At 42.2% G+C, this 27,935-nt stretch overlaps 1 protein-coding gene across 1 annotated transcript in view; it reads right to left on the bottom strand.

Moving 5' to 3' along the window:
* Positions 1-27,935, bottom strand: part of LOC309564225 (alpha-2-macroglobulin-like) — a gene marked incomplete at its 3' end in the record, with an annotated part of 271,806 nt that overhangs the window by 54,330 nt on the left and 189,541 nt on the right. Inside the window, 7 exon segments of the mRNA XM_082268852.1 lie at positions 4,278-4,454; positions 9,624-9,707; positions 11,508-11,562; positions 12,827-12,948; positions 15,473-15,599; positions 15,928-16,153; positions 17,729-17,852. Of these exon segments, the coding sequence (XP_082124978.1) occupies positions 4,278-4,454; positions 9,624-9,707; positions 11,508-11,562; positions 12,827-12,948; positions 15,473-15,599; positions 15,928-16,153; positions 17,729-17,852 (915 nt within the window).

A 27,935-nucleotide genomic window follows, 5' to 3' on the forward strand; every position in this document is an offset into this window, starting at 1 on the left:
GAGTCAATCTGTTTCTGTATTTTAGCCTTAGTTTCCTCAGGGTTTCCACTTTCTTAACTAGGGAAGGAATCCAATCAGCCAGGTGCAGCACAGGTTCCGGCTTCATGTCTGTAGGAGGTTTAAAATCCTGATCTCCCTTTACATCACAAGTACTGGGCTGATGGTCTCTACTGGGTGTGGAATGTTTCCCTGGGGCAGTGGAGCATTATTAATTCTCACCTTTATTCTGCTGCAGTTTAGAGAGTGATGAACGTTCCTGGCTGCGGCCCACCATTACACACTGTTGTATGTTCTCTTTAATAGTTTTCTGTTCTAGTGAAGTTCTTGTATATCTGCAAGGAGTTCTGGGAGCAACAGATATCTCTTCTCCAATCTAAACTGGATGAGCTCCACTCTGCTGGAATTGCCATGGCTGCAATGGCTGACTGCAATAAATTATACTTCCAGAATTTGGACTGTGGTGAGTAACATTATCACATTGCTGAACAGACTTCCTCTTTTCTGTATTATCAGTACTTTTCATACTGGATTTTCCTTCACAAACATTTCCATGTCCACTTACATTCTTTGTTTTCTTTCCATTCCCAGAACGCTTTCCTCCAGCTTGACCACCATCCACAGCTTTACCAGAAAGTCCTTGTTTAGGCCAAGAAGCTTGGGACTCTCCTGTGAGGTGTCCTTGCAAAGAACAGCCCAACCCTGGGCTTGTACCAGACATCAGAGGAGATCAGCACCACAAATACTGCAGCTGCACCACAGAAAGCCATACCCTCTGCACTATACCACTTCACTTGCCCTGTATACTGGTTGTAATTCTCAGTATCAGGTTTGATTCACACCTGTGCATGTTGCTTTTCAGCATTTTGTAGTGCTTTTTGCTGTGCTTTCCACAGTTTTACCTCAATTTGCCACGTTTTTTCCACGATTTTACAGCGATTTGCAATTTTAATATTTTTTGGAAAGTTAGTTGTTGGTCAGATTTAAAAATGCAAAATAGAAATCAATTGCAGCAAAATCGCTGCAAAATTGCTGTAAAAATGCTCTACTTGTGTTTTGGATGCGTTGAAGTCTATTACATGCAAAATGCTACATTTTGCAGGAAAAAAGTCCCTGACCCTTTCCAAATACGCAGAGGTACAAAAAAACATTGATGTGCAAGTGTTCCATAGGATCCCATGTTAAAAAAATGAAATGTTTTACTGCAAAAAGCATGAAAAAAAAAAACGCATTAGTGTGAATGGGGCCTAAGTTCTTATTCTGTAAATATGGACTCATAGTGAGTGATGAAGCCACCTGTTCAGTTTTTGCACAGCCAAAAGTTAGCAAACCTTCAAAGGAAGCTCCTCTGTGAGCTCCAGTGTGCTGCCATGGGGAATGGAAAATTGCAGCTCTCCTATCCCCTCACTTTACACTGAACCTGGAAGTGCTCAGCTCTCAGTCCAAGCTGTCAGACTCCTGGCTTGGTTGCCTGGTAAGTTATAGTTTGGGGTTCTATGTCAATCATTTAGGGTGTAGGAGAGGATAAAGAAGGTGAAAGAGTTTATAATCTAATTGGGTATATAAGGGAAGATACTGGAGGCATAGCTTACAGTTCATCAGAGAATCAAGTAGCAATATTGAAGATGATCTGTATATATGCCACTCTAGGACACCCAATGAAAGCTCCTGAGGCATGTATGCCCCCTAATGAGGCATATATGCCTATATAGAGAAAGATCCAAAGACCAAACCTTTTTACTAATAAAGCATGTATTCCTCATTAAATGTGTTTATGGTTAAAAAAGATTAATTGTCATTCAGATGTAATAAGCATATTTAACCACTTGCCGACCGCTCACAGTACTACTACTGCGGCAGGTCGGCTCCCCTGGGTCCACCGACGTAGACCTATGTTGCTGGTCTCCTAGTGATCCCACCAGAGGCTCGCTCCTGCTGTGTGTAGGCACAGCGGGAGTCGGGCCGGAGGAGGAGAGGCGGCTATCGCCACGTCACTTCCCCAATCGTCGGGGAAAGCATGAGAAGATCCGCCCTCTTGTGTAAACAAAGTAGGCGGATCTTCTCTGTGACAGACAGGAGGAGATCACAGGACCTGCGATCTCTGTATGTGTCACAGAACACCCCCCCCCACACACACACACACGTCAGGAAGCATTAGGCATACATTTAACCCCTTGATCACCAATAGTGTTAACCCCTTCCCTGCCAGTGTCATTATTACAGTAACAGTGCATATTTTTAGCACTGATTACTATAGTAATGTCACTGGTCCCCCCAAAAATGTAAAAACATTTGTCAGTCAGGGGTCCGCTGCAATCTGTCTGCTGCAATGTCGCAGTCCCGCAAAAATCGCAGATTGCCATTACTAGAAAAAAACAATAAAAATTACATAAATCTTTGACATAAAATGACATAAAAATGACATAAATCTTTCCCGTAGTTAGTAAACGCGATAACTTTTCCGCAAACCAATCAAAATACGTTTTTTTGCAATTTTTTTTACCAAAAATATGTAGCAGAAAACAAACTGGCCTAAAATGTTAAAAAATGTAGATTTTTTTTTTTTTTTTTTTGGGAATGTCATACATCAGAATGTGAAAAATATTGTTTTTTTTTTTCAAAATTGTCGTTCTTTTTTTGTTTATAGCGCAAAAAATAAAAAAATCGCACAGGTGATCAAATACCACCAAAAGAAAGCTCCATTTGTGGGGGGGGGGGGGAGGACATAAATCTAATTTGGGTACAGCGTCGCACAACCGTGCAATTGTCCATTAAAGTAACGCAGTGCCGAATCGCAAAATATGGCTCGGTCAGGAAAGGGGTAAAATCTTCCGGTCTTAAAGTGGATAAACAGCTTCCCCTCTGACTACCTCAATCTCTATGCTTAAGCCCAGGATTAAAAGAAACGTACTAAAGGTGTGGTCTCAGTTGGGAGGTTTTGCAGTATGTGTTGTGTGTCCTTTCAGTATGCTCATTAAACCTACGGGACCTTTTTAAATGTCATAATTGTGGGATCTGATTCTTTCAGTAATATTTATAGTGGTTTTAAAGGCTCAAAGTTTTTTAACCTTCATTCATTCTATGTGCAGCAGCCCCCCTAATACTTACCTGATCTCCATCGCGATCCAGCGATGTGCACAAGAGCATCAGCTCTCCGGGGACTATCCCACCTCATTGGCTGAGACAGAAGCGGGAGCCACTGCTGTCAATCACAGCCAGTGAACCAGTGAGGAAAGAGAAGGGTAGGGCCGAGTTGCGGCTCTGTGTGTGAATTAGTGATCGACCGATATTGTTTTTTTATTGCCGATACCGATATTTTGGTCATCGCATATCGGTATCGGCCGATATCTTCATACATTAAATTTTTTTTTTTGACAGGTACTCTTGTGGCGGGATCTGGGGATCTAAAATACCCCAAACCCCTCCTATGCACTTAAAAGCATTCAAAACGCCAAGTTTGGCTGTTTTAAATGCTGTAATTTTTTTTAATTTGGCGCCGAGAACCCGGAATTGAATGTCATGATGAAATCACTTCTGTGTTTTTACATGGAGACCCGATCAGAGCCAAATGGGGCTTTGATCAGGTCTTCTCTTTGGTGGCCATGCAGGCTGGTTGCCCGGGTCTCCTGGTGGGATAGGAGACCCAGGCGAGCCGCAGAAGGCGGCGGGAGGGAGGGGATGTCCCCTCCCGTTCCTTGTAATGGCAGCCGAGCGGCTTCTCAGCCGCATCGGTTGTCATTACAAGATGCTGACCGTCTGCTATGGACGCCGGTACGGGGGTGATGCCTCTAGCTGCAGGCAACACTCTGGTACAAGCAGAGCAGCGACTCATGAGCAAACCTGCTTGGGTGCCACCACGGCAAACTGCTTGCTCTGGGGGCACTCGGGAGGAGGAAGGGGCCAGGAGCGCCAGCAGGGGACCTAAGAAGAGGAGGATCAGGGCTGCTCTGTGCTAAACCACTGCACAGAGCAGGTAAGTGTGACAGGTTTATTTGAAAAAAAAAATTGCCTTTAATATCACTTTAAGACTTGAGGTGAAAAGATTTTAAATATATTAAACTATTACTGGGACCCTGTTTGGTCTTAATCCAGTACAGAGTTTATACATTAAAGGATTCAGCTTATAGTTTAATTCATGAGGATATCATTCTGGAAAAAAAAGGCAGTCATCAGGACAAGTGGGCGTCTGCAAATATTCTATGGATTATTGTTAATCTCTATGCAAAGGTTAAAAAAACAATTTTGGGTAGATTTTTTATCATTTGTAATGAGTAACTCACCACTATTGAGAAATGTTATAGCTTTGCTGTTGATCTCATCGGTCAGCTGATGAGTCTTCTCCAGATACTGCAGAATGAAGATATTAGGAGCAAAGAGGATCATGTTCTGCTCTCCACACCCATATGGCATGGCAAGGAGCCGGTCCAGGTTGTCCAGGGCTGTGCCCATTAGATCTCCTATTAAAGAGACAAATTATAGAAACTTAGAAAAGCAACAGCAGAAAAAGACCAAGTAGTCCATTAAGTCTGCCCATTTGTTTTTTTTTTTTTGTTTTTGTTTTTTAATAACTTCTTTGTTTTATTTATTTTTCATTTATTTTTTTATTTTTTCGTTAACTTTTTTGTCTGAGTATAGAAATATGTTTGTCCCAAACATGTCTGAAGCCATTTACTGTTGACTGTCTCACTACCTCCGCTGGTAGTTTATTCCAGGTTTAGTTTTGAACTTTCCTCCAGCTAGTTTGAGGTCATGTCCCGGTGTTTTTGATTTTGGTTTCATATTGAAAAAACTGCCCTCCTGAACTTGCCCTTGATGTATTTAAAGGTTTCAATCATATCCCCCCTTTCCCTTCTTTCCTCCAGACTGTACATATTAAGTTACTGAAGTCGCTTCCCCAAACCTTTTAACATTCTTGTTATCTATCTCTGGGCTCGTTCTATTTTATCAATCAAGGAGGATCTTTCAAATATCAAGAAATGTCAGAGTCATCTTGTGTCTTTAATGGCTTCCAGAAGCATATTAATATGACTTTACATATAGCAGTTAAGCTACCTTAGTTACCACCAAATAAATTCCATATTTACTGTTCTAGGAGATTAGGGAGATAATTCTCTTTTAAGACTTTTCTAGATGTGACTGCTTCTTTCGCTGAAAAGCTGCAATACAATCTACTGAACCATTTTATGTGGACTAATGATAGTAGTTAAAGTGCTCTGTATGGAATAATATTGTGCTAATGTACCACCTTCTAGTGCTAGAATTGTAAATAGGTTTTGTTATAGTGTAGATAAATGAATGCAGGCTGGCTGGCAACCAAGCCTGTTTCCTGGATTGGGCAACAATCCAGGGAGAGCTGGAGGACTCACAGGCAGACTGAGATCTCCCCCCCCCCCCCCCTATTTTTAGTTCTGGAACCTTATAGAGACATGGAAGGGGAGGAAAGTTGGAGCTGGCTGGAGTATTCTGAGGGCCCTGACCAATACCCAACTTAGATTGGCAGGGGGCAGGCCCCCTCAATAACTCTGGGTCAGCCTAGCTGGCGAGGAGTTGTTCTGGTGGAAGTTGGAGATGGGAGTGTTGGCCTTTTAAGGAAGCTCCCCAGTTGGGGGGGGGGGTGACCTTGGGCCTGGGCTCAGCTGCGTACAGGATGACCCTCTCAAAACACACAGAAGTGTTCTGGACAGGTGGTACAGGAGCAAGGAGAGGACAGCAGGAGCTACCTGCCTCGGCACATTATTGTGCAGTGGTAGTGGCGGTGATAGATCTCGTAGTTCCTCTCAACCGATTTCCATAACGTTTTGCTCAATTGCATTGTTAGTTTATAAAAAGCTTACTAAGCAGGGTTGATTCATTTATATGCCTATTATTTTTGTCTAATAAGGGCAGTGGCAAACAGTTATATTGCTCCAGTACTGATAGACAATTATGCTTTTACTTTTTTTTTATATCAGATACTGTTGGTTATTGTAACCTCCTTAACTGACACCTCCCTTCACCCCCACAAAGTGGCCTTGACTGTGAAGATCTCAGTTCAGGGCACACTATCTGTAAACTTTTGAGATAGTACTTACTATCTAAACGGTGTTCTATTGAAATCTCACTATTTCTCTTTTTTTCTTTATACCTCCTTCCTTTCTTTCCCACTTCCCTTTTTTTCAGCTTTGCTCTTATCCTTTCCTTTATAGCTTTTATTATCTACACATGGATAATAACAGGTATTTGTAGTCTATTCTGCAGAGTCGACATTATCACCCCTCCTCCTGAAGCATTCAGGTGGCTTACTCCTCTTTAGGGCATTGCCCTACAGTGATTTCCCACAATGTAAAGGGACTGAACATCCCTGAAAAATGCTCCACTCTCCTAAGAGAACTCAAAAAAGGTAGGTCTCACTTTGTGTTTCTACAAGAGACCCATTTGAAAAAACCCATCATGTTCCCAAGCTCACCGATTCCTTTTCCACAAAAATGTATCATGCCACAAATTGAATCAAAGGGAGTTTCAATCTTGATAAGATCACTTCTATTTACTATAAAACATTTTTTGATACCTAACAGATTCACTCACTAAAGCTCTGAACTCTCTGTCTAAGCCCCGAGACATACCAATAGATTATCTCTCAGCATTTATCACGGTTTTACCCAAACACTAACAAAGATCCCACTGAATTTTCCAGCTATTGTCTTATTTCTTTGCTAAATCTGGATGCAAAACTCTTAGTGACATTTTGGCCACCAGATTGAGACTTCTTCTCCAGGGTTTGATTGGCCCCCGAGCAAGCTGGGTTTATGCCAGGAAGAAAAGCAAAGGACAATGTCACTAAATCCTGCTTCTGATTCATACTGCCCGTACTCTAAACATTAGGGGCCTTCTCCTGTCCACGGATGCGGGGAAGGCTTTTGATCGTGTATCATGGGATTTTATGATAGCAACATGCGAACACATTGGATTAGACTCTCACATGTTGGCCTGGATCTCCGCTATCTACAAAAATCCCTCAGCTAAATTAAAGATCAATAGCTCCCTGTCAGAGAAGGTTCATATAGCCAATGGCACCAGGCAAGGGTGTCCACTCTCACCTCTCCTGTTCATTTTCTCCTTGGAACCATTTATCATAACAATTAATGCATAGGCAACAATCAGTGGATTCGGGGTTTTGGATAGAGAGTTCAAGATAGCTGCGTACGCTGATGACCTGCTATTTTTCCTAGCTAAGCCACTAATATCAATACCAAACCTAATCAAAGCATTTACACATTACGGATACCTGTCCAACCTGAATATAAATTATTATCTGAAGCGATGAACATCACTATACCGGATGATGTGCTTAATAAGACTAAAGAAAATTGCCCCTTTAAATGGGATCCCTCGGTGCTCAAATACTTAGGAGTCTGGGTATCTCCTCAACTGTCCTTGTTATTTGAGCGGAATTTTCCACCACTGCTAGGAATCATAAAAAAGGACCTGGAAACTTAGCAGCTTAGATATTTCTCCTGGTTGGGACAAGCGGCTATTATTAAAATGTCAATCCTACCTAAGTTGATTTATCTATTACACAGACTACCAATTAAAATACCCCAGAGTTTCTTTAAAACTCTCCATTCAATCCAATTTAAATTTCTACAGGCTCACAAAAAATCTAGAAAGAAATTCTCCCTACTGGCGAGATCCAAAGAACACAGAGGGATGAGACTACCCAACTTTAAAAATTATTACTGTGCCTCACACCTCACAAGAGTAATTGATTGGCATTGTCACAAACATTCCAAAGACTGAGTTTCATTGGAATCCGATCCTAGCCCTATCCCTCTGCGGTTCTCCCCTTGAGTCCCATGGACCAGCTACCCTACCAGCATTAGACTTCACCCTGTAACAGGAGCTACTCTAGAAGTTTTCCACACACAAACAAAACAATCAAACATTTCTTCCACATTCAGTCCACTCACACCATTAAAAGATAATCCAGATTCCCCCCCCCCCCCCCCCGGAGTCGGGAACCCTATTCTTCAACCCCCACACATAGATAAACCGATCCTGGCTAGAGATTGTTTTTACACGGGCACAGTTTAGGAACCTCTAAATACTAAAACAAGACAATAGTTTCACGCAACTACCTTTATGGTCCTACTTTCAGATCCATAGCTATGTTACTAGTAAACTGCGGAAATTCGACTTTTCTAGGCCTCTAACAGAATTGGAATTGGTTTCCTATTCTGGTGAGCAATTCAATTGGGCGACTTCGACTACTTATGCTTGGCTCCAGATTTCTAAACCACCCATCACGGACAGATTCAGGAGTAGATGGTCAAAGGCTTTACAATTGGATATATCAGATAAACAGTGGAGGAATGCTTGTATTTTGTCGCACAAATGTTCTATTAGCACTAAAATGCAGGAAACTGCATACAAACTTTTGACTCATTGGTACAAAACCCCAGCAAAGCTACATAAATGGCACCCACAAATGCCAGACACATGATGGTGGTGTCAGAGTGACATTGGTACTCTAATACATATTTGGTTGCAATGCCCTCTGATTACCCCCTTCTGGATCAAGGTATGGGATTTGATCACCCAAATTACAGAAACTAAACTAAATCTCAATGCAGCTTGCTGTCTACTCCACATAACAAATTTCACACCTAAAAAGTACAAAAATTCCTTATCTAAGCACTTATGGAACGTAGCCAAATCCTTAATCCTGGTATTTTGGAAGTCTTCCCGAGTTCCATCTATACAGGACTGGTTTCACAAAGTAACTGATATATTCAAAATGGAAGAAACATTAGCCTAGTCCTGTGATAGGACATAAAGATTCCATAAAAGCTGGTCTCCTTGGTTTACCTTTACATTTTCACATGATTACGAATCAATACAACTCTCTCAAACTTGAAGGTGTATACAGTCAGACAACTTGATCCTTCAGAGATTCCTCCTAATTTTCTTTAAATGAGCAATATGTAAATATCATTACTGCCTGCCTCGGAACATCCCTTAAGTTCAGAATTCCTAATTTACTGCAGATTTAATTCTACAACCATGCATCCATTTACACTTACCCTAATGTTTCTTCCATATTGTTTCCATCTTTCAATCTATACCTCCTTTTTCCTCTTCTCTGCTTTTGTTTGAATATGTTGGCAGTTTCCTTTCACCACAATTTAGACATTTTGAAATGTTCATAAAGATGTAATTACTGTATGTTGCGTCATGTAACCTAACCGATAACCGTATTAGTTAACCAATCCTAAATAGCAGATTGATTTTCTTAACTCCTGCTTGGACTACCTAAATGTTATGATACATCTTGTTCAGGATGTTGTTCGGCATTCTTAATAACTACATTTTCTGTCATAATTGACTTTGCTATGTCTTGTATTTGTTATTCGCATTTAATAAACATTTAATGTTTAAAAAAAAAAGATCTGAAGCCCACATCTTATCACTTTGGAAAAATGCCAAAGTCTTCTTATGTATTTAGTGGTGGAAGAACTATGTATCTATGAATAGGAATAACTAAAGGCCACATCCTAACACTAGTGTACTAGTGTGCTGACATTTTAGCCCTGAAATCACAAGAGAGGTTTAGGGTTTATACTCACTTTAAGTGATTACATACAACTTACCCACAATGGTTACATAGGCTCTTTCAGAATATTTTAGAATATTCTCTGGAATTCGCAGAAAGACATTCTCTGTCTTTGAGTCTCCTGATGTAAACACACTGGTGTTATATTCACATAAAAGCAAAATATAGCAATGCTATTGATCAGTGGTTCTCAACCTTATTGAGACTAGGTCCCAGTAAATTCTTTTAAAACCTTTCATGCTCCAACAGTAAAAAAAAAGAAAAAAGTTTATACTCGCACAATAAAAGTATGGAAATGCCAACTATTTATAAAGTTGCCTGAAGGCACTGAATGGGGGAGGGTGTCAGTGTGGGGGGGATCAGGGTTCTGAGGGGATTAAGGTATTCTTCATCAGACTTGATAGCCTTGAAGAGGATGAGGTTCTGGGGGGGGCTGGGGTCTCTCCAGGAATCTGGGGGCTTTGCAGGGCACTGTGGGACACTGTATAAGGTTAGGGGGCACTGTGGGATGTTAAGGGCTCTGTGAGGGCTGAGAGCTCTCAGGGGGCCAATAGCACTGTGGGGGATGTTTAGGGGCACTACAGGCAAACATGGGAGTTTGGGAGCTACATGGGAACTGGGAGCTATTGTGGAAGGTTTGGCTATCTGCAGATGGCTGAAAGTCCTGGAGGAGGGAGACTGTGGCCTGGAAGCTGGCCATTGTCTATTGGTTAAGAACCACTGATATAGGCCATATATGTTATTCATACTCTGAAAAAAACTTAAATTGGGTGTGTGGGTGTATAACATTAACACATGTAACATACATAAATGTTTACAAATACAGACTTTGATTAATTTAAGAAGTAATTCATTCCATAGCCAATATATCTCTACATCACTTCAAATAACCCAGTTATGTGCAGGGAATTTGCAGAAATAGGAGTTACCCTAGTGCAGTCATGGTGAACCTTGGCACCCCAGATGTTTTGGAGCTACATTTCCCATGATGCTCAACTATACTGCAGAGTGCATGAGCATCATGGGAAATGTAGTTCACAAACATTTGGGGTGCCAAGGTTTGCCATCACTGCCCTAGTGTGTGATTAGATGTTAGAAATACACACAGCTTCATCAAGGCAAATTATATCTGTAGGCAAAACTTTTTTTTACTTCTGGATAGAGGATGAGTTAGACAGGTTTTTATTGCTGTCTGTGTCCCCACTGGGAAGGTGTAGTTTGTCCTCCCTGCACAGGTCGTATTGCTCCATAGCCACCATGCAAAGAGAGTGGAGGATAGGATGAATATATATTCCTAAGAGGGCCTCTGTCGGTGTCATCAGGAGGACAGCTGTTCATTTGGGTACTGCTACCCAGGATCTGCAGCCATCTTTGATGGGGTAATGCTTATGAAAAGTACTGACTCACTGCACACATTTTACATGTGGTTATGTTGGGACAGGAACCCACTGGCTAGGGAGAGTGTACATAGCGTATGGAGAGGTTCCAGTGGAGGAGGGACAGAGTAGGGACTGTCTGCCTTTTCTACAGATAGGAGCCTTCCTTCTTTAGTTGCATGCCTGCCTTCCAGCTGCCTCCTCTGCCAGGTGCTGTCAGCATTAGTGTATCGCTCCAGGCTACTGTTACACAGTTCTCTGTAGATGTTGCTGACCAGACTATGTTGGTTTTGCTACTGTTTTGTTGTGACTTCCACCTTAATACACTTCCTTGAAAATTTGGGTCTCGGTTTGTGTCTTTCCTCCCCTCTGGGTATCCAAGGCTTGAGTCCTGCTTACACACTCCTATTCGATTTACCTAAATTTGCACTTACTTTGGAAATTTTCTATGGTGGGCTATGAATATTGGGTCCATAAACAGACAAAAGCATTACATATTTGTTTTTCTATATCCTCAAAATATAGAATTCACAGTAATTCCCTACCATCTTGGTTACAAAGCAGTGAATTGTAAGACTTGTCTTGTAGGACTCCTCCAGGCTGCAAGCACAAATAAACAAAGTTTAGCTAAAAGAACAAAGGGGACCAAGAGCGAAGATGAGATTAATGATTGGGATTGGTTTACTAAAGGCAAATATACTTTGCAAAATGCAGTTTTTCCAGAACTTCGTAAATGATATAAAGGTTCACTTTGCAAAGAATACCCAATCACGCGCAAGGAAAATAAAAAAACAGCAATTTTGCTTGCACAAGATTGGATGATGGAAGTCAGCAGAGCTTCTGCTTATGTACTAAGCTCTGGAGCAACTGCTTTTGCAGCGTACACCTGTACTTTGCAAAGTGCACAGTCTATGTGCCTTTAGTAAATCAACCCCATTATGTGCAGTGAGCGACCCACAGCAGCCATTTACAGTTCATTTTTTTTTTAGGCAAATCTTCGAAATGTTAAATATAATTGTTTACTGTGGTCTACACCAGTGGTCGCCAACCTTTCGGACCTCACGGACCACTAAACTCACAATTTTAAATCCCACAGACCACTAACATGAATTTACATGCCTTATGCACACAATGCTCCAGCTTTCTGCCCCCTCCCCTGGATCACACTGCTGCCTTATACACACAATGCATAGCTCTCTCCTCCGTACTCTGCATCACACTGATGCCTTACACAGACTCATCATTGGATTTCACCTCCTTATCCAGCCATGTGCTTAAACTCTGTGCTCCCTCCCAGTCTGTGATCAGCACTGTCATTAGAAGTCCCCTGCTTCTTCACCTCCCATTCTCTGCACTACTCTCGTCGTCTCCCTCCAAGTTCACAGGAGCCGAAACTACATAGGAGGTATCGGGTATCAATGCACGCTAACAATATTGACTGTCAGCGCGCATTGAGAACAACACTGGAAACAACACTGGGTGGTATACATCCAGCACAATGTTGATTTCAGACAGAACCCCTGGGGACCACCAACATTTTTTCATGGACCATCAGTTGTCCACAGACCACTGGTTGGTGACCGCTGGTCTACAGCATTTTGCACAACTGCATTTTAATATAGGACTGCTAGGGTGATTTCCAAATCCTGTATTAGCAAACAATATGGAATCAAGGGATTTGTTGTCAGCCAGTTGGTTGCATATATTATGTGAAACAAGACTCTCCAGATTCTGCTGCAACCAATGATGTGTGTATATAGCATAAGGTAACAACTGTAAAACCAGCATTACAAATTTATTCTACGCTTTATATCACCTGAATAAAACTAAAAGTACTATGAGAATGAATTATCATGATACTAACCTGTACAAGCAGTGGCTTAATAATTGTATCAGAGCTGCCTTGTCTGGGGACAATGGGTATCTCATTCTCACACAGTTCAAATGAGTTAACGGCTTCTGTCCTCACTGTAATATTTACTTCTCCTGCAAAGAAAGAAATATGCTAAAGTAATGAAATGATAGCTATTAAGATCGCCTAGCTAGGTGTACCTAAATCCTAAGTTTAGGTCAAATAAAAAAAAAAAAAGAAATTAGCACAAGGGATGGTAATTACATTTAATGCACTGTTTTTCTTATGCTGGTGCCAGCTATCATAGTTGAAATCCAAGGCCTAAGCCCCCCACTGCAAGGGTTACTACAAGTTGGGGGATGTGTCATAGGTGCTCGCCAAGAGTGCTTACTATGTCTGTCCTTTCTGCCCCTCTTCCTCTATTTATAAAAGCTGTACTAAAGCTTCCATAAATGAAAAGTAATCTATGAACAGAGAATGGGCAGGGGAATGAAAAATCCACCACCTCCATTCATAGAGGGTTTTTCATTCATGAAAGAAAAAGTACAGCTTCTATGGATGGAAGAGTGGGCAGAGAGATTGGGCATAGTCAGCATTCTTGATGAGTGTTGTGACAGGTCTAGCCTTCATATTAACCACCTACAGCACCAGAAGATTACAGCTGCAGGGTATGGTGGGGGCAGAGGACTTTATATTTCAACTATGACAGCCAGAATCAGCACAAGGTACACTTTGCATTAAATGTAAGTGTAGCACCCTCCTAAGTAGGTGCTAGAGAGAAAGTATAGTTTGTGATCCTGTCTGCTTACCAGAAGGACTGCAGGTAAATCTATATTGTTCTCTGCTTACCAGAGAGCAGGATCTGTTAGTGAGGTCTGCTCATTGTGCTTGGGTGTAACTCGTTCTGTTTCACACTGGTCCAATAGGGAGGCATATTGGACAGTGGGAGGAAACCTGATGAATGAGTGCACAGGCTTTTGATACAATCCTGGTGATTTGACAGAGAAAAAGTGCCTCAGTGCATGCTGGGATACTGTATAATAACCAGGAGTACACGTGCTAGGGGTCTTTTGGCTGGATAGCGGAGTCGCGGAGGGAGAGGGGCGGCTGCCTCCTCCTCTGTAGAGGGGACGTGAGGCCTTAGGTGGTCGACCTAAGGGGCTAGAGAGTGCCAGTGAGGAGCTAAACCCAGAGGTCCAGGGAAGCTGACTGGAAGGGGAGACACTGGAGGATCTGATTCTGCTGTACAGTGAGTACAGATCTGTGTCAAGGGGCCTGACCTGAGGGGGCCACCCCTGCAGCTAGAAGAGTCAGTGGACGGGTATCAGTAAAGGGGATGCTAGTGAGTGTCCCAAAAATAATGTAGAATCACAGAGTCTATTGCTGGAGAGAAAAGAGCAAGGAGACTTAACCCTTTCCATACAAGTGGCAGACTGGCAGTATGGATTAAACAAGCAATCCATTGAGGCAAGTGAGAGTTGTCCTTATCCATTGTAAATAGTTACAGTTGGAGTATCCCACTATTCCCTTCTCCCATCCAAGTTCCAATATAAATACAAAAAACCAATACCCCTGGACTGTTTACTGTGTAATGAGTCATCGGGAATAAGGAGGGATATATGTACTATTCCTTAAGTGACTGTGTGCTTGTAATTAAAGGAGGCCAGAGAAGTCAGCTTACAGCAGGCCCTACGGGGGACAGTGCTACATAAGCATGGTCCCTTGTGCTGATTTAAAAAAAAAGACCCAAACTTAGATTTTAACTGGGGCCTCAAGCAACATAACCTGCAGAGTTCAGGCCACTCTAACCAAAAGACAGGGCTCTTGTTTATCAGTAGCCAAGTGAAGAGAATTAGTCCTTATGTACACTGCTGCTGATAAATGGACGTTTAGGAGCAGTTGGGAGTTTTTTTCAGCAGCCCCTGAACTCTCCTCTATGTTATATTATCTCTCAATGTACACTGAGACATTTATAGTCATTTAGAGGTAGTTGAGTTTAGTGGCAATTTTTTTAAAGCAAAAAATGTGTTCAGACGGAAGTTTATTGGCATTTGAAACGCCAAATGCTTGTAACAGCATGCAAACGTGTCTAAGCGCGGTAACTCACATTTATAAGCGTTTTATTTGTAGGTGTTTTCAATGGGGATACAATTCTGACCATTTTACAATATAAAATCGGTTCTAAACTCAAACGCCGCTAAACGCGCATAAACGCAGCATGTAAACACTGCAAAATTAACATTTTTAATCGTCGGTTACTAGCTGTCAAGTTCCAGCATTCAGGAGAGATTTTCAAATGTCCCGTGTACATGAAGCCTAAAGAGTCCTTGAAGTTAGACATTTGGAAGCTGCCATTACTGACTTGTTTAAGTACAGGCTCCCAGGCTGTTTCTTTATTATGTACTAGGTCACTGACCTGGAACAAGCTTGTGAAATGAGGAGTTCAGACTATTGAGACTTTATTCCATACTTGTTTCAGGTCAGTAACACCAAGAAGTGAAACCAAGGTCAGCCTCACAACCCCGTTGTCTGCTCCTATAAACAAAAAAGTCAGCAGTGGCAGCTCCACTCATAGGTGAAGGAGTATCATTTATTTTAAATCCTTTTCACAGCAGTTGGGTATTGCATTGAGTATTTCTCATCGGACGCACGGCTCACCCAGCTTAGATGCTTTCAGTTTCCAGTAGAATGTTTTGCTTTGATCGGCACTTAGGCAGCTGCTGTACTGACAGTCAGCACATAGTTCCTCGTCCAATTCTAAAGATGGTAACAGGGTGATTTGTACCTGTCAACAGAAAAATAAGTCTTTATACTTAGTTGTGAAGTTAGGAGAGAGTTAAAATTGCATTAAACAGGTACAGAGCATATACCAAAACAAAATCTGGGTTTTGTGGCGAGGTAATTGTAATTAATAGACGAACGTACACAATTTAGTTCAGTGACTAATTGTAATTGGTTTCAATGATATATTGCACTTTGTTCATTGCCCCTTTTCTTACTGAATAATTTCCACTCACCAATGCAAACAAAGGGTTAGTAGCCCCAAAAGTGCTCTGGACAGGACCCAAAACATCATCAATGTGTCCAGAAGAAATTGTTATAAATGCTCTTACCTTTATACTTTGCTTCAGATAGTTAAACACAGTGGCTTTGAGAGTGAAAGTTTCTCCTCTCACTACAGAGTACGGGAGGGTGAGATCCACAAAGAATGGCTGGAAGACCCGCAGGGAAGCAGGAGGAGACATGCCAAATCCACTGGGGCCCATACAGAGGGCCCCAGCATTCCAGTCTGTGATGGTGTCTGGAGCCTTGTGGTAAAATTCAGCTGTGCCAGCATCCCTAAATAGGAAGTAAATAAAAAATAAAACAATGCTGTTTAAATTGAAGAGTCAGCGCTAAAACCTATTTTTAAATGCTGGCGGACATCCTTCTGTGTCTTACATCATTGCAGACTATAGTGGTAACTTTCCTTCCTATTCTACCGAACATTGGGGTTGCTTTACTAAAACTGCATGGTGCAAAATCTAGTGCAGCTTTGCATAGAAACCAATCAGCTTCCAGGTTTTATTGTCAAAGCTTAATTGAACAAGCTGAAGTTAGAAGTTGATTGGCTACCATGTACAGCTGCGCCAGATTCTGGGTGCACCAGTTTTTTCGGAAATCTCCCCCATTCTTCCTCTTATTCTACCAAACAGCCCACCAAGATGCAATTCCTGAAATACTCTACGTCATGGGTGCTCAACCTGTGGCCGTTCGGCTTTTGCGGAACTACAAGTCTCACGAAGCCCTGTAAGCCATTGACAATTACAAGCATGACTCCCAAAGGCAGAGGCATGATGGGACTTGTAGTTCCGCAACAGCTGGAGGGCCACAGGTTGAGCACCCATGCTCTATGTAATATTAAGTAGAATAATATCTGATTGTAGGAGAGAGGCTTCATAATAACCAAAGAAATTATAATTTTGAGCTATAAGACAAATAGGATGCTGCTTTGCAGGGGAGATTTCCCTTAGTTTAGTGAATGAGGTGAAACTCTGCTGACTTCCATTGTCCTATCATGTGCAAGAAACAGTACCGTAATTTACATTTACTTTTGCATTGGTAATTGTCTGCAATGTAAATTTTTACCTCATTCACATAGCTAAGGGAAATTCCCTTACAAAGTAAATAGCCTATCTGCCTTTAGTAGATCAACTACCTTGTCTCTAGACAACAACAGATGTAAACCATCAGTGATTAATTCCACAAGCCTCCATTGATAGAAAAAACTGCATTATCTGTTCTGGGTGGACTTATTTTGAATGTCTCAATAATATCTAAAAGATTTTCTCAAATAAAATGAGTCAATCTTTTTTTGCAGAAATTATGTACAACCTATCTTTCATTTTCTCTCTAGTAAGGTGAAAAACATTTTATAGCATTAGCAAACATTTTTTATATAGGTGTACAGTGTATCTTACCTCTTTCTGGCCCTTTTATTAGGCCTGTCACTAACAAATCGTGCCTATAAAGAATGTGGTAATTGCTCTTTATGATATTATTTGCCATAGTAAATCAAACATGGGATATTTTAGCATTTAGTACACACTAACGTAGGTGGCATTTAACACATATTTCATGCCAGGAAGGCTGAAATGAGCTCACTTTTCCCCTGGAGAAGAGCCAGCTCTTGTAACCTCTGTTAGTACACCACCTCCAATACATACCAAAAATGGTCCAGATACAAAAGTAGCTTTTCTTGCAGCAAATTAGACATAGTCAGCTCTAGCATAAGCAAAGTAAATGCAAATGTGAAAAGGGCCAGTCAAGACCATTCAGGTGGAATAATCCCTTAAATATTTAAAAGACTCAGCAACATATTTATATTCTGAATTAATACTCTGTATAATATAATATTTGCAGAGGTTGACTCACCCAGCAGTAACCAACTGCCATATCCATGTCTCTGGAAAGTAGATCCGTGGCTTCTCCTTTTTTACTGGGCTACTGGGATGCTCAACTTCATTGAAAACCGACCCTCTCATGACTAAATTCACATCTAAAGGTTAAAAAATACGGTAGGGATATAAGATTAGTAACGTGAATATTTGAAAATTTGATTCACTGTTAAATTTGCAAAAAACTACATTGAAGTCTATGACAAATGGGGAGGGAGGGGAGGGGTGCTGGGGGGCAAATCCTGTCCTATTTGTAAGGTTAATAGGTAAGCCAGGCCATGGTTGCTAAGGCCAATGATGTTTTGTTTTTGTTTTTTTCATACTCTACAGCATGGAAAGTGTATTTTTAATGAAACTTCAAAAAATATACAAATCTTTTAAATGACAGGTTTGTTAATATTGAATGTTACAGCTTTCAGTGGCAGCCTCAGCAACAACATACTTTGTCAATGCATATTTGATGGTGGAATTGCTATATATTTTTTACTTGTAATGCTTGTTTACACATATGTTGCTTCATGCGGATTTTGCCAGGGCATTTGTAAACCCCTTTCGCTGTCTTTGTAGCTTAAGGGGAGTAGTTGGGGGTGAGGGAGCGATAAAAATTATGTTGAACCCAATTCCCCAACCACGAGTATAAATGAGGCCTGACAATAAGCTTGGTTTATTGACATGTAGCAGTACCCCCAAAGAAGCCAACAGTTTTAAAGACCCTAAAGGTCTTTTCCTGGAATTGCCCTGCAGCCAAGCACATAGCCACAGTCACTGTTTGGGTAAATGAACAGTCCAGGGTGTTCTTTTTGGTGTCTTTTTATAGGAATAGGGAATGGGTGGAATAATCCAAAAAGAGCTATGCACAAAAGTGAGGACACCGATTTTCTTCTGTAGAACTGCAAGTAAAGTCCTTGTGCAAGTAAATAATAGACTTAGCCTTTGTAGTAGCAACTAAAGATATAAAATCTTCCCTTTTTGAGCAATTTAAGCACAGTCTCTTTATTAAAAACTGGATAGAATGAGCTCTTTAGAACAACAACCAATGTCTCATTTACACACACAGTAGACTCCCCAGCACCAGAGGGGTGGCAAAAGCCCAGAATCTTTAGGATCTCTCACATCAGTCTGTACTCACAAATGTCCTCAGATGTTGGTTGCCTCCAGCCAATATCTTCCAGACACCTCTAGCAGTGGCCTCAGACTAGAACCCCAGATGAAATCCCCTCAGTTAGCCCAAGCTGAGGCCTCATGAACAGCAACCAGTGCCCCTTAGGTTGTAATTCTCTCCTGCAGGACAAGGCAATTCTGCTCCAGATGCCAGGCTATGTATACCTTTTCCCAGCAGCCACCTGTCCAAGTCTCACAAGGATTGGCTGGGACAGCATACATATTCATGCTGCCTATTTACATTACTCCACACCTATGTTTCAAAGCCACCCAGGAAGTTCTGAAAATACAGGGAATGAGCAATCAAGCCTGCAGCCTGTGAGACACAGAATGGATCTAACCAATCACTTACAGCTGCACTCATTACAGTGAGCTAAGAACAAAATTTGCCTAATCCAGAAACTGCCGCCACGTTGATTGCAGTGAGACAAACTAAATTTACCTTAGAACATGAATACAGCTCCACTAGATACAGTGGGCCAGAACTAAATTTACCTAATCCTAGCACCCATCTAGGAGGATGCTACCGACAGAAGCAGGGCCCCAGTTCATAATTATCAGAATCACATTAATTTTCTGCAAATAAAAGGCATCTCCAAGAAGAAAATGCTGCACTTCGAGCAACTAAAATTTGGCCTTATCAAGATAAAAAAAAAAAAAAAAAACAACACTAAAACTCCAGAAACAATATAAACCCTAAAATACCAACTCCCTAAAATAAAACAAATATATATATATTTTTTTTAAAGGAAGCCGCTTGCTATGGAGTGGACAGCAGTAAAAACTGACCTCTGCTATGAAATCAACTACAATAATAAGAATACAAAAATAATGCAGCAAAGGGTATGGTTATCTAAGAGCTAGCAATAAAACATATTGCTGACACAGATAATAGCCTAGCTAAACAGTTGCTTGGTATCAGAATGGTATAAGAATATCCAGCACAAGATGACATAATTTCAAATGGCCAAGTGTTAGAATTTATGGTGAGCAAGTGGGTCTATACAGTAGAATACTATCGTCCTACAGTGTGTGATCTGATAGTTCCCAGTAGGAGATCTCTTATCACTCCTGTATTAAAGAAGTCTGGTCATTGGTTGCTAATAAATATCTGGGAACTGCAGGAACACCCCTAAAGGTTGATGTGATAGAGGTTTTTGGTGGATATCCATCATGGAACTATTCTTTTCATTGACAATTATTTTAAAATGAGCAGGTTGAGCTAAATGAAAGGACTGGTTGACTGACATCCACTGTGTGTGAGAGGTTTATGACAACGTTTATATTTTTAATGGTGAGGAGTTTAAATTATTAAAAAAAAAATGAAGAGATTTCCAGTCACAACTTACCAACCAGCCAGCGACCAACCAAATTGAACTGTCTAACATTTGCAAATACATGCGTAAGCTGCAGGCCCCAGCAAGGCACCCTGTGATCTGCAGTCCCTAACTCTACAATTTAAAGAGTCTCTACAATGAGAGCACATGCATCTAATGGGATAGATGGAGGACAGGTCACTAGAGAGAGCCCACCCCTTCTTAAAGGCACAGGGTCACACTGAACACCCAGCACATCGCACAATGGCGGCAAAGGTGTCAGTGCGTTGCCTGGCTCAATATAGATATCAACGATAATGCAAAAAGTTGTCACCGCCTCCACCTATAACTGGTCTTAATGGTAAGGAGCACTGGAAGGGCGGAGGCAGATAAAAAAAACAAAGAGATTTCCCATCACACGTCGGTGGACGTGCAGGGGAGGTGAGAGATCCCCTCTGATCCCATGGATCTCTGAACACCTATACCTTTGAAAAGTGGATACAGATGCAATAACCCCTTATTGCTTGGAGTGTGGAACGCCTCTATTGCTACAGGTGATCTTCTATCTTGGCCATGTTATCCATATAAAGGATCTTTTGTCCATGAATGTGTCCCCACTCTCAACATGATTCTGGATCAGGTGCTCCTTAAACAGGCCCCTGAGGAAGCCCGTAAGCGTGAAAGATGTTGAGCCTGGAGCCTGAGTGAGTTAACAGATGCCCAGTTATGGACACGGCCCACTACCTAAATTCACTACTTTACAACAAACATCTCTTATACTAGAGTACCAACCTTGAACAGCTTTATCAAGGGAAGATATTATCCTTACTCTTCTGTGATGCAATATGGTAGTCGGCATCTGTCTGTGTAGATCTGTTAATTATGTCCCAATACGGCTTTATGTTTCTATGTGTAAATTATGTGTATACTTTTTCAAAATTGGAAGGTCTCACACCCACATGCATATCTGGTGGTCATGTTCCATGGCCCAACATTTTTGGAAGGCTGTCTTTCACATTCTTTCCACTCTCATGGACACGCCCATCCCACCCGACCCTTACCTAGCTCTTTTAAACATGAAACTAGACAATGTATCTAAGCGGCAGCACAAGTTGTTCCTGCAAATCACGACAGCAGCCAAACAAACCATAGCTAAAGCTTGGAAATCCCCTCACCTGCCCGTGCCCGAGGTGAAAAACAGTGTCACTAACGCCATGATTCACGCGAAGATCGAAGCTGTCCTGCTCGATAAAGTTGAGAAATTTGAACAGCTTTGGCAACCTTGGGTTGACCACTTTCTGCCATCGAACTTTGATAGCTCCCTTCTGTTGCCCTGAACCTCGCCCTTGCACAACCCGCAGGTGTCTTTGAAATCCTGTTCCCCCCCGGCGACCTACCTTCCCCCTCCCCTTTCCTCCTTTCTCCCCTGTACCCATCTACTTCCCCCCCCCCCAGCTCTGTTCTTTCCCCCTCTTTTCTATTCCTCTCCTCCCTCCTCTTACCCTCTTTCACTATCCGTCTATACTGTACTATATGCAACGACCAGCATCTCGCACTTTCCTAATGTCGTGGTTACCTCTCTCCACATTTACTGAGTTGACTACCTCCTCATGGTTACAGCTTGCATCTCTTTGATCGCACTGCCTGGGTCATTGACATTATCGTTATTACATCTGTAATTCTGGTTGTGTTTCATTACTTTTGGTGACATTGCCTTTCTATAAGGACAGCAGACCGCGGGTTGCGCCTCCTTCCACAGGCACAGCGAGCTCCCTTTTAGGGGTGCCTGGGTGTTGGCTGCACCCGATGAGTCTCCCGTCTCGGTCACCAACTTCGCTAACCCTATACCTGATTATTGGAATGGCCTGTCACATTTACAGTAACCAGTTTAACTCTGTTATTGGTATTATGCTAGTTCTCTCTCCTCTGTAAGTTGTGCTATGTACGTTGTATTTACCCATATTCTTGAATAAAATGTTTGAACATTTTCAACTGTAAGGCACTGGTATTTATTTAGGTTATCCTTCCATTTTTATAGATAGATATAAAAATAAATAAATGGGAGGATTAAAAAAAAATATATATATGTGTATATATATATATATATATATATATATATATATATATATATATATATATATATATTTTTTTTTTAATCCTCCCATTTATTTATTTTTATATCTATCTATAAAAATGGAAGGATAAAAAATAAATAAATAAATAAATACCAGTGCCTGACACGTTACTGTATATACACACACATTATATGTATTTTTTTTTTTCCCTCCCATTTTTTTACTTTTATATAGTTATGTGTATATATTTTTATATATATATATAAATAGATTTGATCAGAAGAACAGCCCTCTTTTGATATAACTGGCTGAGAGGAGTGGCAGCTCTTTCATGATGTGCCTGCATGATGGGGGACACAGGCGGCAGAACAACGGGGGACACAGACTGCATGACGATGAGAAGACACAGGCTCCAGGACAATGGGGGGACACAGGCTGCAGGATGACGGGGGACACAGGCTACGAGATGGGGACACAGTCTACATGATGGCGGGGGACACAGGCGGAGTCAGGGGCGTACCAACAGAGAGGTGGGGCAGGGCGGGTGCTTGCCGAGATCTCCAACCCACGTCACCTCTGGTCGGAGATCTCAGCAAGTTGCCTGTACTGTGCAGGGCCGTCTTTAATATTCATTGGACCCTGGGCAAACATTTTCTTGGGCCCCCCAACCGCTCTTAGACATATAACAAATAGCAGGAAGACTCAAAATCAGTTTACTGCAGTAGATCAAGCAGCAATTGCAATTGGTTGCCAGAGGTACAGTATATTATTATCACTTACTGACTGGTTTGCTAAATGATACTGCACATCATTTCTGCTCACTGATAGATGTACTACAGGAGATGGTCAGAGACTACAGACATACTACAGGGGATACCCAGAGACTGCTAATCTAGTACAGGGGGTGGCCAGAGACTGCGGATCTAGTACAGGGGATAACCAGAGACTGCAGATCTAGTACAGGGGATAACCAGAGACTGTGGATCTAGTACAGGGGATAACCAGAGACTGCGGATCTAGTACAGGAGATAACCAGAGACTGCGGATCTAGTACAGGAGATAACCAGAGACTGCGGATCTAGTACAGGGGATAACCAGAGACTGCAGATCTAGTACAGGGGATAACCAGAGACTGCGGATCTAGTACAGGGGATAACCAGAGACTGCGGATCTAGTACAGGGGATAACCAGAGACTGCGGATATAGTACAGGGGATAACCAGAGACTGCGGATATAGTACAGGAAATAACCAGAGACTGCGGATCTAGTACAGGGGATAACCAGAGACTGCAGATCTAGTACAAGGGATAATTAGAGACTGCGGATCTAGTACAGGGGATAACCAGAGACTGTGGATCTAGTACAGGGGATAACCAGAGACTGCGGATCTAGTACAGGGGGTAACCAGAGACTGCGGATCTAGAACAGGGGGTGATCTACTAAGAAACCATTTTAAAATGTTACCTATCAGCTATACTGTAACAAAATTATAACCGCGCTAGTATAAAGGCAAGCTGCAGCTTATAGTGAGATAACACCAAAAAGTATGAATGTGAAACAGCAAAATAAAAGTCCCAAATATCCCAAATGAAATGTGATGATATTGAATGAATAACGGTGCCCCATGTGTCTTCTTCCACCCCGGTGCATCAGTCACCTAAGCATGCAGTTATGCTTACCAGGTCCTTTCACAAGGGGCCCTCAGGGATCCGGGAGTGGGGCCCTCAGCGGTCCAGGTGCGGGGCCCTCAGGGATCCGGGAGCGGGGCCCTCAGCGGTCTAGAGGCAGAGCTTTCAAAGGTCTGGGGGCAGAACTCGCAGAGGTCTGGAGGTAGTGCTACCAGCGTTCTTGTCTCTCAGTTTTGAGCAATGCATACAGGCTACATGGGGCAGACAGGGTCAGTGCAGAAGTTGAGCTCCTGGCCCCACCCCCACCCTGACGGCTAGGGAATACGCCGATGTGCACTGTGACTCTGTAGTGTTATCATGGGACTCCCAATTTGCGGGCAGCGCGGGCTCAAGTGACAAATGCTTTTGGGCCCCCCAACAATGACAGGGCCCAGGGCAGCTGCCCCTTTTGCCCTGCGGTAAAGACGGCCCTGTGCGGGGCCCTCAGGGATCTGGGAGCGGGGCCCTCAGCGGTCCAGGCACGGGGCCCTCAAGGATCCGGGAGCGGAGCTGTCAGAGGTCTGGAGGCAGAGCTTTCAAAGGTCTGGGGGCAGAACTCGCAGAGGTCTGGAGGCGGTGCTACCAGCATTCTTGTCTCTCAGCTCCGAGCAATGCATACAGGCTATTTGGGGCAGACAGGGTCAGAGCAGCAGTGGAGCTCCTGGCCCCGCCCCCACCCTGACGGCTAAGGAATACGCCGATGTGCACTGTGACTCTGTAGTGTTATCATGGGACTCCCAATTTGCGGGCAGCGCGGGCTCAAATGGCAAATGCCTTTGGGCCCCCCAACAATGACAGGGCCCAGGGCAGCTGCCCCTTTTGCCCTGCGGTAAAGACGGCCCTGATACTGTGCATGTGCGCCAACAAATGCCTGTGCACAGAGAAGTCCCAAGCAGTGCACAAAAGAGTTGGAGTTCTCGGCAGGACAATGTATGCTACTGCGGAAGCGCCCACAGTTGGACTTTTCAGCAGGACAATCTATGCTACTGTGCAGGCGCCCGCGACTCCTGAAGCAAAAATTAAACACGACAGTTTGGAGAGTGGGATGTGAGCATCCGCAGTTCCCATTTTATTTTATCGTCTAATAAAAACCCGTGCACAGTACTATCTCCCATACTATTACTATTACAGCATCCACAGTCCACATTTTCTTTTATTGGCAAATAAAAACCTGTGCTATCCCCCACATTACTTGAAAAAATGAGAGAGAGATCAGCTATTTATTTGTTGGAGAACACTGAGCGGAAGTGACGAGGGTTGAAGATCTCGGCAGGTTGAAACTTTCGGCAGGACACCGGCACTGGGGAGCTACAGTTCATTGAGGGAACCATGAATGCCAACATGTACTGTGAGTATGTGACATACTGAAGCAGAGCATGATACCCTCCCTTCAGAGACTGGGCCACAGGGCAGTATTCCAACATGGTAACGACCCCAAGCACACCTCCAAGACGATTGCTGCCTTGCTAAAGAAGCTGAGGGTAAAGGTGATGGACTGGCCAAGCATGTCCCCAGACCTAAACCCTATTGAGCATCTGTGAGGCATCCTCAAACAGAGGTTGGAGGAGCAGAAGGTCTCTAACATCCACCAGCTCCGTGATGTCATCATGGAGGAGTGGAAGAGGACTCCAGTGGCAACCTGTGAAGCTCTGATGAACTCCATGCCCAAGAGGGTTAAGGCAGTGCTGGAAAATAATGGTGGCCACACACGTTGGGCCCAATTTGGACATTTTCACTTGGTGGTGTACTCACTTTTGTTGCCAGCGGTTTAGACATTAATTCCTGTCTGTTGAGTTACGGTATTTGAGGGGACAGCAAATTTACACTGTTATACAAGCTGTACACTCACTACTTTACATTGTAGCAAAGTATCATTTCTTCAGTGTTGTCACAAGAATAGTAGGTAGAATAAAATATTTACAAAAAAGTGAGGGGTGTACTCACTTTTGTGAGATACTGTAAATGCATTGGCAGAAAAAGAAGATGGTATAGACACAATTAACAATATTGATCAAATTCATGGCATAAAATTAACTCAGTAATCAAGTAGAAGAGAATTTGAACCTGGTAATCTAGGTTAAAGTTACAAGGTACAAGAAAACATAGTAAGATACGTTCCGTCAGGTATTCCGTGTTTGTTCATACAAAAAAGAAATCGTAACATACTCTAAAGCATTGTGTTAGGGAAAATTGTATGAGGGCTGTACTTGAATGGACAACTGATGGGGTTATAGTATGGGGTGCATTGTTTATCAGTCCGAATCTTTTTATGAAATATTTTTTGTGGAGAGGGGGTGGGGAGGGGAGAGAAAACGTTAGGCAGGTGGAGTTGGAGATACCCATGTCACTTTTCTCTGCTTTTCCCTCACTCTTCCCCACTACTCTTCTCTCCCCACTCTCTCTATCTTGTGGGGGTACAGGGAAATGGAGCAAGCATAGGGAGGAGAAGGAAATGAAGACAATGATAGTCGGAGAGACTGGGTAAACTTGTATTAAGCTAAGTAGAGTGATCAATGTATGATTAATTATGAAAGATTATCTACTTCTCAATCTCTGCCCTCCATAAATGGGGGGAAGATTGGAAGTAAAATTGTAAAAAATGCAATTTCTTAAATTGGGATATATGTCTCCAGTTTTAGCTTTGAGTTAGTTTAGGATTAGAGTCGATTATTTTCCATATGCATCTGTGTAAGCTTTAGTTGTTTTGTAGTTTTGCCAACAATACCATGTTTTGGTAAAATTAGTGATTCTTTCCTGAGAGATGCTAACTAGCTCTTCTATCTCTTCCATTTTATTAAGTCTATAGAACCATTCCACTATTGAAGGCGTATAGGTTGATCGCCAATGGGAGGGAATACTTTGGCATGCTGCATTTATCATGAACATTGATTGTAGTTGTAGATCTGGTTCACGGGTCCATACTTGGAATGAGCTGCTGGTAAAGGCAGAACGATCTTGAATCAAAGCCATGTATAGTAAGGAAATTAGATGTCTTTGGGGGTTTTTTTTGTTGCATAGAGTTTCAAGCATTGTGTGTGATCAGGACCATAGGACCATTTGGTTTCTCTACTTGTCAAGAAATTGGAAATTTGCATATAAATCCCTCATGGGAGGGAATAGGGGGCTATTTCTGCATTGATATCTGATAGTGTGATCAGTTTTCCCCTTCTAAAGAAATGAGATGTCAGTACATCTCTATGTGACCAATTTTTTCGTAGAAAATCATCAGAAATACCTGGAGTGAAATCCGGATTAGATCAGAGTGGTGTTAGTGGGCCCCACCAAGGAGTTAGTGAGGACTTCTTTTGAGTTCTATAGAAAATTTCTAATGTCGAATTTATGTGAGGGTGAGATTTGGCTTCCTGAGAGATTTGTCTAGGGTGCATCCAAGGAAGTGTTTGTAAGCATTGTGTTATTACTAAATGTTCTAGGTTAACCCAGTCTTTGATATTGTGGTGGATATTTCAGTCTACTATATGGGTTAAATGGACTGCCCAATAGTATCTCTGTATATCAGGAATTCCAATTCCTCCTTTGATTTTTGGCAGAATGAGGCGAGAGTAACTTACTCTAGGCGGTTTATTTTGCCAAATAAAGGATATACAGACTTTACGGACGGACGCAAAGAAAGAAGCTGGAAGATGAATGGGGATTGTTTGCATAACATAGAGAAAGCACGGGAGGATGGTAATTTTAATCAATGCTGATCTCCCAAACCAGGAAATATTTAGAGAAGCCCAGCGTTTCAGGTCTTTGCGTGTCACCTCCAGATTTTTTCAGTAGTTACAGTTAAAGAGTTCTGAAAGTTGGGATGTGAATACCCAAATATGTTATGGAGTCTTGAAAGGAAAATTAGTTTGACAGAGTTTGACTGTTTCTGGTGGCAGTATTGTGTTAAGGGCATTCCATTTGAAATAATTATTTTTAGGTTGGAGATTTTCTGAAAAAGATCTAGGTCATGGAGT

Source organism: Pelophylax lessonae, assembly GCF_965119305.1.
Source record: "Pelophylax lessonae genome assembly, chromosome: 9".
In the NCBI taxonomy this organism is placed as follows: domain Eukaryota; kingdom Metazoa; phylum Chordata; class Amphibia; order Anura; family Ranidae; genus Pelophylax; species Pelophylax lessonae.